Here is a 12,777-nt window from a genome sequence, read left to right on the forward strand (position 1 = left end):
TGAAGAAGGCTGCTATGGAGTTGTGATGGCAACCTCCCTGTGTGTTATATGGACAAATTTCACCTGTGTTTCATTTGGCATGAGGGTGAGTAGATGATGACAGAATTTTCTTTTTTGGGTGAACTATTCCTTTAAGATGGCCAGTAATATCACTAATATTCCATCATGAGTTTGCAGGCAATTCCATTGTGAATTTGTAATGCGGGCAATTATGTCATGAGAGAAGGTGTCTTATTTCTCAAATGGTGGATATTTCGTTTTGGAGCTCCTCATTTGCACTGTAATGTATAGCTCCTGCACTTGTGCCAAAAGAGAGAGCATAGGGTAGGAACACCAAAGCGAGAAAACCAACAACTGCTTCTTCTATCCCACATTAGCAATATAGGAAAATCACATGACCTTATTGAAACCCAGCTATTAGATGCGGAATTGTGAGACAAAAGTATGACTGGAGGAAAGTGGAGCTCACCTGTTCATGTCCAGATAGGAAACCTATGACATGCTCTGTTTAATCAGCCTGCAGCCACCCTATTATGAAAATGACCAAAGCCTATAATGACTAACTTTGCATTTCTGCACCATGACAGATTGACCCAAGCTGTTGAAACTGTATCCAACATTGAGTGCTGTCAATTTCAAAAATGCCAGTGCATGAATTATGGCCAAAGCTCTCTTCCAAGTAGACCAAATAAGTAAGCTTGTGTTTATAAAAGGGGAAACAGAGAGAGGATATGGCAGAAAGAGATAAAATGATGAAAAAGGAGAAAGGAAACACGGTTGAGGGAGGGGGGTGGAGGGAGAGGGAATCCAATTTTGTATATAGAATAGAGAGACTGTTTAAACAGGCAGCGCTTTAACACTTGAGTCATGAGTGAAGCATCCACCCCAGAATACGTTCTGTGTCATTATTTTCTTTGATATGCAGACTATGGAGAGACAGCTGAGACACTGGTCTTCCCTGGCTGGCTACTGTTTCAGATCTGTGATGCAAACTTAACTTAAACAGCTGTCCAGCACCGGTCCTTTAATAGACATTTAACAAGGGCAGTAGTTGGGCAGAACATATTTACAGCTAACATCTTCACATGAGAATATTTTCACACTGATAGTGCAGTACAACATCAGCAGAGGGTGCTGCTGTAACATTGAAGTAAGAAAAAACAAGTACAAAACATTGATGGCATTTATACGGTCTATTGTATGGTATAGGTCCGTCTTCTGTCATTGCTCAAATGCCTAACATTTTAACTCTTTGAAATAATGTAGGTTTTAATGCTTTATGGCCTACCTGTATCTGCTCCTCCTGTGTAGCTCCCGGTGATACTGCTATCATCAAAACTGTGGATCTGGAATGAGACACCAGGATATGATGAAGTAAGATTAAAGTTTAATAATCCCTGTGGGGAAAATGGGCCATGGCAGTAGCTAGTAATAGCATACAGCACGGTAAGATAGGAAAAATGAGAATCCAAATAAGAATAGAAAAGAGGGTCACATGAACGAAAACCAACAATTGCTCTAGAACATATTAAATAGAAATGTATGAATGAAAGGATATGACAAAGCATAAGACAAACTGTTTCGGTTACCCCCCAACTGTTGCTAGTGTTTGTGTCAGTGTTACTGTTACTGTTTCTAGTCTTAGTGTCACTTTTACTGTTACTCTTGCTAGTGTTAGTGTCACTGTTACTGTTACTGTTGCTAGTGTTAGTGTCACTGTTACTGTTGCTAGTGTTAGTGTCACTGTTACTGTTGCTAGTGTTAGTATCACTGTTACTGTTACTGTTGCTAGTGTTAGTGTCACTGTTACTGTTACTGTGGCTAGTGTTAGTGTTAGTGTCACTGTCACTGTTACTGTCGCTAATGTTAGTGTCACTGTTACTGTTGCTCATGTTAGTGTTAGTGTCACTGTCACTGTTACTGTTGCTAATGTTAGTGTCACTTACTGTTGCTAGTGTTAGTGTCACTGTTACTGTTACTGTTGCTAATGTTAGTGTCACTGTTACGGTTACTAATGTTAGTGTCACTGTTACTGTTACTGTTGCTAGTGTTAGTGTCACTGTTTCTGTTACTGTTACTGTTACTGTTGCTCATGTTAGTGTTAGTGTCACTGTTACTGTTACTGTTGCTAATGTTAGTGTCACTTACTGTTGCTAGTGTTAGTGTCACTGTTACTGTTGCTAATGTTAGTGTCACTGTTACGGTTACTAATGTTAGTGTCACTGTTACTGTTACTGTTGCTCGTGTTAGTGTTAGTGTCACTGTTACTGTTACTGTTACTGTTGCTAATGTTAGTGTCACTGTTACTGTTGCTAATGTTAGTGTCACTGTTACTGTTATTGTTTCTAGTGTTAGTGTCACTTACTGTTGCTAGTGTTAATAATAATAATAATAATAATAATAATAATAGTAATAATAATAATCTTTATTTATATAGCACTTTTCAAAACAAAGTTACAAAGTGCTGCACAAACAAGAGAGATAAAAGAACAAAGGACAGAACAATAGATCAGTGAGGTAAAAGTTATAAAATAAAAATATACATAATAATAAGAACAAAATACTAAAAAGATTAAAACACTAAAAAGCAGTACGGTAAGTTAAACAGATCCAGCCATAGGGATAACAGCAAATGGAATAAAATAACAGGCAAGGCAACAGGGCTAAGAAATGAGTAAAGTAAAAGGTTATAAAAATGCTTGACAATAAAAGTATGTTTTAAGAAGAGATTTAAAAGATGACCCTAGAGTCGCTGTTACTGTTGCTAGTGTTAGTGTCACTCTTAATGTTGCTGGTGTTGTTACCATTGACATCACTGTTACTGTTACTGCCACTATTAATGTCACTGTTAATGTTTTTTGGGTTTTTTTACTCACTGACTTGCTACTACGAACATTTCATTTGCCATTGGAGTTAAACCTACCTCTTCCATTTCAAATGATTCTCTAGCCTGCCCTGGGCTCCTCTTCCTCTGTATGGCAGTGGGGGGTGTCAGGGGGTGACCTTCCTTCAGTGGCCCCGGTCTGAGTGCTCCCTCCTGGGCTACGAAAATAGCCACCTGAGACTGGGGCTGAGTGTCTGGACCCGGTCCTTGTTCCTCTGCCAGAGGGCTAAGACATACAGTCTCCTGGAGACCTGGCTTCGCTCTCTTCACGGGGGGTTTCTTATCTCCGAGGCTGGTTAGAGGCTGCGACGGCTGGGGTGCAGCGCTGGGATAGGCGGCGGCCTGGACGGTCGGGTCCTGGGTGTTTTGGTTGTGGGTTTGGCTGAGAGATTTCTTTGAGGCTCGTCGGAACAGCATGCCCATACGACGTCTCCTCTCCCGGGCCTCGGCAGGCAGCGTCGGCGCTCCCGGGGAGGAGGGGGAGGATGAAGCTCCCACTAAGGAGGAGAAGGCTGTGGTGACCTGCTGCAGAACCTCTAGTTGTCTAAAACGATCTGACAGAGGGAGGGAGGAGAGGGAAGATAAGGAAACATTTTGACACCCAAATCGGAGCATGTAAAGTAGATGGATCCGCGCTGAGTCATAGAATCAATATTGACACCTATAAAAGGTGATAAACTATACATGGAAGACCAGTGTGCATGGCATTTTCCATTTTCTAACCGAGAGGACAGTACACTTACTTTGAAATTCCACAAGCACATTACACTTTTTAATAGATCTCATGTGTCAATGCCTGGTCTAAGAAATAGAGGGTCTCTATAAATGACAAGAACACTTCTTAGAGAATATACATTTAAAGGAAACAGTTGATGTCAATGTGAGCCAGTAACTACAGAGTGAACCCAGACACAGAACATATTGTGGGTTTAAAAAAGACGTTTGAGCTGAAAATTATGAGATATAATTCGCACAAGAAGAAAAGATCCTTGTATGCTCAGATCAGACTTTTTCCAACATTCAGAGAAGGGCTTTGTTTATTGAAGTTAAAGGAATAGTTCATCCAAAAATGAAAATTCTGTCATCATCTACTCACCCTCATGCCAAATGAAACACAGGTGAAATTTGTTAGTCCATATAACACACAGGGAGGTTGCCAGCACAACTTGGTAGCAGCCTTCTACAAAACAACTGAAGTCAATGGGGACCTGTTCTTTAGAGTTCCAAAACAAAAACAGCCAAACAATCACACTGTGAATAGAAAGACCTATACACCATTATTTGTTGCAAATCAATCACCTGTAGTTAAGATTTTCACTAAATGATGGTGTAAATATACTGTAGGTCTTTTTGGAACTCTGAAGAACTGGTCCCCACTGACTTCAGTTGTTTTGGAGAAGGTTGCTGTGTAGAGAGTAGATGATGACAGAATTTTCATTTTTGGGTGAACTATTCCTTTAATGGGGAAATTGATTTTCTGTCTTAAAACTAGGGCTGGATATTTGACAACAAAACATTATTTGCAGATTATTATAACTTATTAGAATTGCGGCCTTTCTTACCTTGCCTGGGTCATTCAAAGCTCATTTTTATGTTAATTACACAATGTGTCTTGGATTAGAACACTTAGAACACTCTTGGATTAGAACACATGTGGCATGATTCCTTCATTCATTCATTCATTCACTCCCTCACTCACAGGTTGTGGCCGAATGGTTTAAGAAATGACTTTAAAACTGGAGAGTCACCGGTGTGATCCCCACATGAGGCATATGTCCAAAGTCTCCTGGAGCAGGCAGGCAGTTCTTTAGCTCACTGACAGAAGTAGCTGGCTAACATAAACAACACCAGCAGCAGCACTGCGAACCAGCCTCATCCAAAAACCCAATGTACCACCGCCACCTCCGGAAAAGAATCCAGTGTTCAAAACCAGCCAAATCTTTCCTGTCTCTCTCTACTTTGAATCTAATCTAATAAAGACAAAAATGACAAAAAACTAACCAGAGAAAAAGAGTAAGGGTGTTTGTGGAGAGCTGGAACAGTGGTTATGTACAAATGACCCTCTATGTGGTGTTCAGCTTTCCATTATAACTGTAATATAATGTGTATCATTTTAAAGCATTATTCACCTTGATAAACATACTGTACTGTGCCAGTATGGGAACTGTGTGACAGTTATGAAGTGTAAAAAACATTCTAAACATCTACATACATATGTATCATATATCAATCGCTTAAAGTGCCTTTGCATACACATACACAGCCATAACACTCGTCATACTGCCTTTTCATTCACTTAACATACAAAGTGTGTGACTCACTGCTCACGTCTGGATTCTCCAGGTCCAGCCGGTTCTTCTGGGCCTCCAGAAACACTTGGAGACTTATTCCCCTTGCCTGAGACTGGTGATTGATGAATCGAGCCGGGATGCGTCCGGAGATGTCGGGCTCGTCGCAGCCGAAGCCCAGGTCCAGCAGAACCTCTTCTGGGTCGTCGTTCCACAGGTTGAGAACGTCCATCACACTGGGGAAAACGGGGAGGGGGGATGGAACATGAGCTCACGACAATGCAAATCAATGTCAAATGTGAGCGTGTGCTGGCCAGCGTCTAACCTGAGCGGTCCAGAGTGGGCCGAAGCTGCAGAGCTGAAGCTGTTCCACCTGGTAAGAGCTGGACTCGACCTTGTCCACCTGAGCAGAAACCACACACCATCACGGATCATGGATTCACACACACACATGCACACACACCTCAGAGTTTGGATGCTCTGACATGGTTTTGCCGTATTTGTGGTTGGTTAAACATCCCATCTGTTCCTACAATGATCTATGTCTCTACCCCTCCAGACTGTCTGGAAGTCCTGTCTCCATATGTAAACACTGTAATCTTTTTCCCATACTTCCCATATTATACTTAAAGCTGCACTAGGCAAGACTTTCATGTAAAATCCACCTGTTTTATCAGCCAAAATCACAAAGCGGGGCTGTAACAGAGAAGAGCGTCCCATCTCCACTAACCATAGATTTACCCTATTTGCCCAAATTAAATTCTGGTGGGAAATCTTCTCCACACAGGAAGTGATGAATCATAACTTAAGAGTGAAATCCAAAGTGTCTCTCAAACAGCAGTGAGCGAGAACTTGAATGGATAGAACAGTCTTTCCCATTCAAATCAGAGTTCCTGGATGGTCAGAGCAGTGGCCATTTTTATGTGTATTGTTGACCTAGCTTCCATATAACCCAATTTACGGCAAGGTGCTGAGGTGAGATGTTTTGCAGCGAGGGCCAAAGGAGCTTCTCTGTCTCTAATATCATAATAGATTGCTAATATGCTAATGTTGACTAGAAGAGCTAGAGAGAGAAGCACAATCTTTGATAATGCTACATTAGCCTCGTCGCTAACGTTAGCTTTCAGTTGAGTTTTGACAGTTTGCTAAAAGACTCATCTGCACAGTTCTCAAGCAAGTGTGACACACTTTACGGCCTTAATGGCCAGACTTGCATTGTCACCATAGCAATTAACCCTTAAAATTCCATAATCGCCATTTTATGCTGTATGTGGAAGGACCGTTCTATCCACTGCAGTTCTGTGGCTGAACCTCTTCACCATCTCCACCTCACCACACACTAAGTTTACATAAGTAAACATTTAGTTTAGTGGCATCAGCATATAAGATTTCTGGGTAATGAAGTCCTTCAAATATTAAAAAATTTAGAATATTTAAAAAAAAAAAAAAAAGTGACTTCCCACTGCCTCTTGGGGCCTGTCAAACCCTGTCTAAACCCTCACAAGAGAGTACATACATATTCATTGCTAAACTTTATTGAAGGGGAAACTGAGATAGCAACCCTGCAGAAAAAACAAAGAATTCCACAACACTTAAAAAAAACACAGAAATACTACCTGACAGTAGACTCTACAATCATTCACTGAAAGTGTCTTACAGAGGTTGACCCTCGTCTTGCATTTTACCCTGTGACCCTGGAATGACATTTAACAATTTCAATGCTAGCCAAATAATCTTTTGTGTTAAATCCTGTCGATTACGCTCCATTTAACTTAAATCGCAAGCGTTTCGCTACTGAACTTTCCACTGAACTCACTCATAGACTTTTGCTGAAGGAGAGGTCACATGGAACTGATGCCTTGTAGAAAAGTGGAATCCAGCCACAACATAAAATTACAATTGTTCTATACTTACATTTTGCTCTTCATCTTTCTTGATCCAAACCCCCTCTGACCTCTCTTCCCTGTGCTTTTATCCTCAACTCCTTTTCTTTGGACTGATTCATATTTTCTGTACAGCTGTGTAGCATTGTCATAACTTTCCAGTAATCCTTTCCCTTTCTATGCAAACTATGCCCTGGGTTCTGTGTGGAGGGGAGGGAGCTGATCTTTATTTGCATGGTAAATATGACTTGGCTGGTACATGGCTATCTATCTGTCCAAGCACATAAGCTGTCCATCACAGTTTATAACAACTGTCAATTAAAGACAGCTTCACAGCAGCTTTGTCTGAGCTGTTTAAATCTACTGCAGTCTACAGACAACATATTCATTCTAAAAGAGTGCTGGCTGATGTAACACTGAACCACAGAGATGAAAAAGAGGAGCACTTATGAGGACTTATGAAAATGTGATCCACAAAAAAGAGCTTTAAACCATCTTAAAGCCACAATTATGTTTCTTACTCCAAAGAGTTATATGTTTATTTTGAGTTTTGATGTGAGTAACATTCTTTGAATTAATGGTTCAGCTTTAATGGTGAACCAGTAGAAGCAGCTGGGAACACACACAGCAGCTCTTGCACAGGTTACCACTTGGTGGATAATCTTGATTATGTTATGGTTATGGTTATGGTTCTTTGTGCCAGGCTTTATGAAACTTCGGGTTAGTTAGTTATTAATTAATAAATAAATTAATAAGTAAATGAATAAGTAGCAGTAGTAGTAGTAATAGTAGCAGTAGTAGTACTAGTATCACATATGTAACTACTATAATTTATTAAAATGTATTATTATATAGAATACATGTAATATAAAAGAATATAATATTGAAATTACTATAGTATTGTTAATATTAAAAATATTCTATAATCATCGTAATCATAATCTATTGAGCGCTATGCATTTTTGTTCACGAGATCTGCGTCAGACGGGGTTTTTAGGACACAGACAGACAGAATATTAGCAAATATTTAATAGTTTCAAGGAGCAAAAAACATATTTTGAAATGTCTCAAAGTCCTATCTCCTAGTAGTTGTTGTTGGTAAAAGTCAATTTGACAGTTTCCAACTCTATGCTTTAGTGTACTGTGATGGGATATGTTTTTCAGTTTCGATGTTGATATATGTTCATTCACAACCGCATTTCCTACGACTGAACGGGTAACATCTGGCAGCTGTGTTCCGACTGAATTCCATCACTCTGCCTGAGATTGTGAGGCTTTATCCTCACGCTACATAACCGGCTGCTTGACTCCATAACAGTTTGACAGGAGATGAGAACAAGAAGGAGAGAGAGCCATGCTTACCGCAGAAACTCCTGGACGGTCTTCGCTCCCTGCTTACCATATAAAGACGCTGCAGGGGAGAAAAGCAGTGTTATCTGGACGCGGAACCAAACCGGGGGGGTACATTTGGAGCCATAAATGACAGAAACGGAGAGGGAAAACATCAGCGAGAGAAAAGAGACAGAGGGAAAAGAGGAAGAGAGAGAGCGTGGGGAAACATCTCCTTGATTTTCTGTGGGTGAAAAACATCAAGTCAGCACATCCTGTCCAGGGCTGGTGTCAAGGCTCCACTTGCTATATTAGGCAAGTGTTTCTCACTGTCTCTCTCCCCTCTCCCTCTCTCCCTTCCTCCAGAGGGTGTTTGGGTTTTGGCAGTCGTTTCTGCCTCCCTCTCCTAGGCTGTGACTCCATTTGACGCTGGCATGGTGTCAAGGACAAAGTGGTCTTTTCTCCCTCTGCACTGCCATACCTTGTGTTTTTATTTCATGCACAGACCATTTCTGTCAAAAAGCCTGTCGAAACACTCGGGACTCTCTATCTTCTTATATCTCTCTAAGAGCTTTGCGAGCTTCCCTTAAAAAGGCAAACGCAAAAAAACAAAAAAAACCTGTTCCTTGCCAGGCTGGTAATGGCTGGTGGCTGGGTTTTTGTTCTGTTCTGGTCCACTGTGCTCTGATCTCATTTAAGTGCCGTGTCATTCGCTCTTACATAAGAGAGGTTAGCGATGCAAAGATAGGGTGGCATTGGAGGATGCAAAGGGAGCGCCTGCTGTCAAACCACAGAGATAAGGCATGCATTCTTGTGAACTGACATCTAAGATTGTGACATCGGCTGTTGAACTTATGGAGCCTGAGGAAATTTTGGCAGCGCGAGTTGCTTTTATTGAACCTGAGAAGCTCGTATTCTCTTTGCTCTTGCAACAGAGAGGACGCCAACAACATTTTGGACTGATCCATTCAACTTATATCGTCCGAACTTTGTTCTCCTTGTTAAAGAGTAACTGAACCCCAAACCCAAATCTGTGGTGAAGCCTGACACCTAATGGTGAAAAGTAGCGTACTGCACTGCTCATCTGCTATTGGCTGGTCTTTGTGCCAGGTGATGTCACCACCTATTGTACTCTATGGAAGGTGACATCACCTGGAACAAACACCAGCCAATAGCAGAAGGCCAGTGCAGTACCCTACTTTTCACCATTAGGTGTCAGGCTTCACCACAGATTTTGGTGGGGTTTGGTTACTCTTTAAAGTACTAACCTTGCAAGCAAAAAAATCACTTCAATAGAAGTAACTGTGTCCACATGTCGATGAATAAAGGTGGCACATCTTCCAAAGTCAGGAACAAAAACTGCCTGAAGAAGACCTGTTTTGGTTGAAACGATGTGCCACTTTTATTCATTGACACGTGGACACAATTACTTCTATGACTTTTTTGCATGCAAGGAAGCCCTGACCCTGTTTTTTTCTTGTTGCTCTGCCATGTTTGTGCCCCTACTCTTTCCAAACTACCTTTGAGTGCTAACCTGCAACATTTTCATTATACTATAAAGCAAGGAATCTCTGTCTGTCTGTATGTGTGTCCTTCGCATATCTCGAGAACCGTTCGTCCGATCTACTTCACACTTGGCAGGTGTATTGCTGGGGACCCAAGGAAGTGCAGTGTCGGATTTGGTGCAATTTGGACACGCAATACGGTCAATATTAATAAACTTTGAATAAACAAGCGAACAGTGCTCTGTGCAGCAGCGGGGCTCAAAGCGAACGGGCATTGCACTAGTATAAATAAATGACAAAGACAAAGAAAAGAGCGCCACCTACAGAAGCTCAAACGTCATCAACAGACAATCCAAGGAAAAAGACGTCACAGTACTGGACACACTGTTTGATTGACAAGGGATCTCTGGGAAGTGCAGTGCAGAAACACCACAGCAATGAGCGCTGAGCAACAAAGATGGAGACAAAATGAAATAAAAAAGAGGATCTTGCGGATTACCACTTTAAAACATAAAACACAACAGCAGCGAGAGAGAGAGAGGGAGAGAGAGAGAGAGAGAGAGGGGAGGGACTGGTGAGGATCACCTCGTTCTGTTTGTATTACTGTAGGTCTCAGCTGTGTTATGCCAATGACGTGCACAGCGTTCCTCATCCACATTTAGAGCCTGCTTGGTTTAACTCTCCTTGTCTCTCTGACAGATCCATCCCTGGCCTTAAACACTCCCTCACTCTTCTTTCCATCCCTCCATCCTCGAGCCCTTGCTTGATAGCCGCTAAGAGGTAAACAGAGCCGCTTAACAAGCTCCACACTGTAGCAGCTGATTTCACTGATTAGTTGGTCCTCTGTGTGTTAAAGTCACAAGGAAAAGGCATTTCGATGGCGTCTTCTTCTATGTATTTGTAGCTGAAACAGGATGTGGGCGGGACATAACGCAAAGAGGAACTGTTTAAAAGTGTGTGTGTGTGTGTGTGTGTGTGTGCGTGTGTGTGTGTGTGTGCGTGTGCGTGTGTGTGTGTGCGTGCGTGGTGGGGGCTCTTCAATTCTGGCTTCTTGAAAATGAATGAGATTTCAAATGACATTTGCGTGTTTAGATAATCTTTTGCTGTCATTATGACATTGGATGTCGGTAATACTTTATAATGATCGGTCATAAGCCATTTATAAGCTGTTACTTAATAATGAACTAACAATAAACAAATAATTTATACATGTATTTAAATGATTAATAAATAATAAGTTATGTTAAATAAAAATTCACACATTATGTATACTGTAGATATTTTTTTAACATTGTGCAACATCATCATTTGTACAACATTAACTAATGTTAGTTATGTGTAGTAAAATATTGACAAATATTGAAACATATTAACCATGCATAATATGATCCTTGATAATCCATTTCTGTACTGCTTGTTAATAATTAACATAATCTAATTAAAAATCTATTAATCGTTAGTAGACGTTTTTGCAGCCCCTAATCTAAAGTTGAAACTATTTATGGACTACCCCTTTCCAAGTGTTTCTCACCTGTTATAAACCATCTGTAAATGTATTCATGAATCTTTTACTAGTCACATACAAAACTTTTTGCAGCCCCTAATCAAAAGTTTAAACTATTCACCATAAACAAATATCTGTTGAAGTTTATAAGTTGTTTGTGATCTATTTGCAAGTGTTTCTCACATATTATAAACGGCTCAAGGGCGGGGCTTGCCAGGTCTATTGCTCCATCCCAAATTTGCATAGCACTGGCACAGCTGCCCCAAGCATTTCCTTACAGGTTGACATTTTCATAATCATTGTTCAGAATTCAGATAGTCATAACAACCAGACCAACCTGTGTAAAACAGAACACCGTCATAAAATATGTAATATGGTTACGGCCATCTCAAAACTAAATTACAGAACTGGCACAAAGCAACTGCCTCATTTGGAACACGCAATGCCAGTGCCGGGCATAAGTATTCCATGAATGAGAATTCAATATTAGGAAAGAAGCCAGTTCAAAAATAAGCAATGCTTTGAGTGATAGATATTTAAAAATAGTGAGAGGAAACAGGGAATCCATGGAGCTTCATTGTGCTTCACAGCACACCAAACAGTTGCATACAGAGCACAAAGAGGGCACAAACAGGGGCAACTTGAATTAACTTTTACAGGTTATAGGCAAGTTTGACAAAACTGTTGCAAAATTCTATAAATGACTAAATGAATAAATAACAGGTGAGAAACACTTTGGAAAAGGGCAGTCCACAAATAAAACTGCTACAAATGACAAATGATTTAGCAATCATTAGAAAATTATTAACTTTATTAAGAAATGGTTTATCTAGGATCATACTATACGTTATTAGTGCTTTTCATCAATTCTTAAAACATTTACAAATATTTTACTACACATTAACTAGCTTTAGTGAATGTTGTATGAATTATTTACAAAAACATCGGGAACACTTTACAATAAGGGTCACTAAGTTAAGGGTTAGTTAATGCTTAATAAGCATTAACTAACCCTTAATTAACAGTTAACTAATGTGTCTGGTAATCATTTACTGATAGTGTTCATGTTAACTAAGGTATTTATACATTATTTAATAGTCATCTTTATAAACTTTGAAATAATGTATGAATTAATACCTTAGTTAACATGAATACCATTAGTAAATTACACATTAGTTAACTGTTAATTAAGGGTTAGTTAATGCTTATTAAGCATTAACTAACCCTTATTAAGCATTAACTAACCCTTAACTTAGTGACCCTTATTGTAAAGTGTTACCAAAATGTCTATAAATATTTTGTGAATGCTTAATTAACATAATAACTAATTATTTATGAATTATTTAAAAACATGTATAAATTATTATTATGTAGTTAATTATTA

General features: G+C 39.9%; 1 protein-coding gene across 1 annotated transcript in view; it reads right to left on the minus strand.

The window, feature by feature from the left end:
- itprid1 (ITPR interacting domain containing 1) overlaps positions 1–12,777 on the minus strand; it is a 52,588-nt gene that overhangs the window by 18,432 nt on the left and 21,379 nt on the right. Inside the window, exons 4-8 of the mRNA XM_071526686.1 lie at positions 8,418–8,466; positions 5,498–5,575; positions 5,206–5,408; positions 2,924–3,438; positions 1,289–1,346 (exon numbers count right to left, since the gene is read on the minus strand). Coding sequence (XP_071382787.1) covers positions 1,289–1,346; positions 2,924–3,438; positions 5,206–5,408; positions 5,498–5,575; positions 8,418–8,466 — 903 coding nt within the window. The remainder of the gene's footprint in view (positions 1–1,288; positions 1,347–2,923; positions 3,439–5,205; positions 5,409–5,497; positions 5,576–8,417; positions 8,467–12,777) is intronic.

Source organism: Centroberyx affinis, unplaced genomic scaffold (assembly GCF_046629955.1).
Source record: "Centroberyx affinis isolate AG114_WGS23_722 - 3 ecotype Tasmania unplaced genomic scaffold, CSIRO-AGI_Caff_v1 ptg001444l_1, whole genome shotgun sequence".
NCBI lineage: Eukaryota > Metazoa > Chordata > Actinopteri > Beryciformes > Berycidae > Centroberyx > Centroberyx affinis.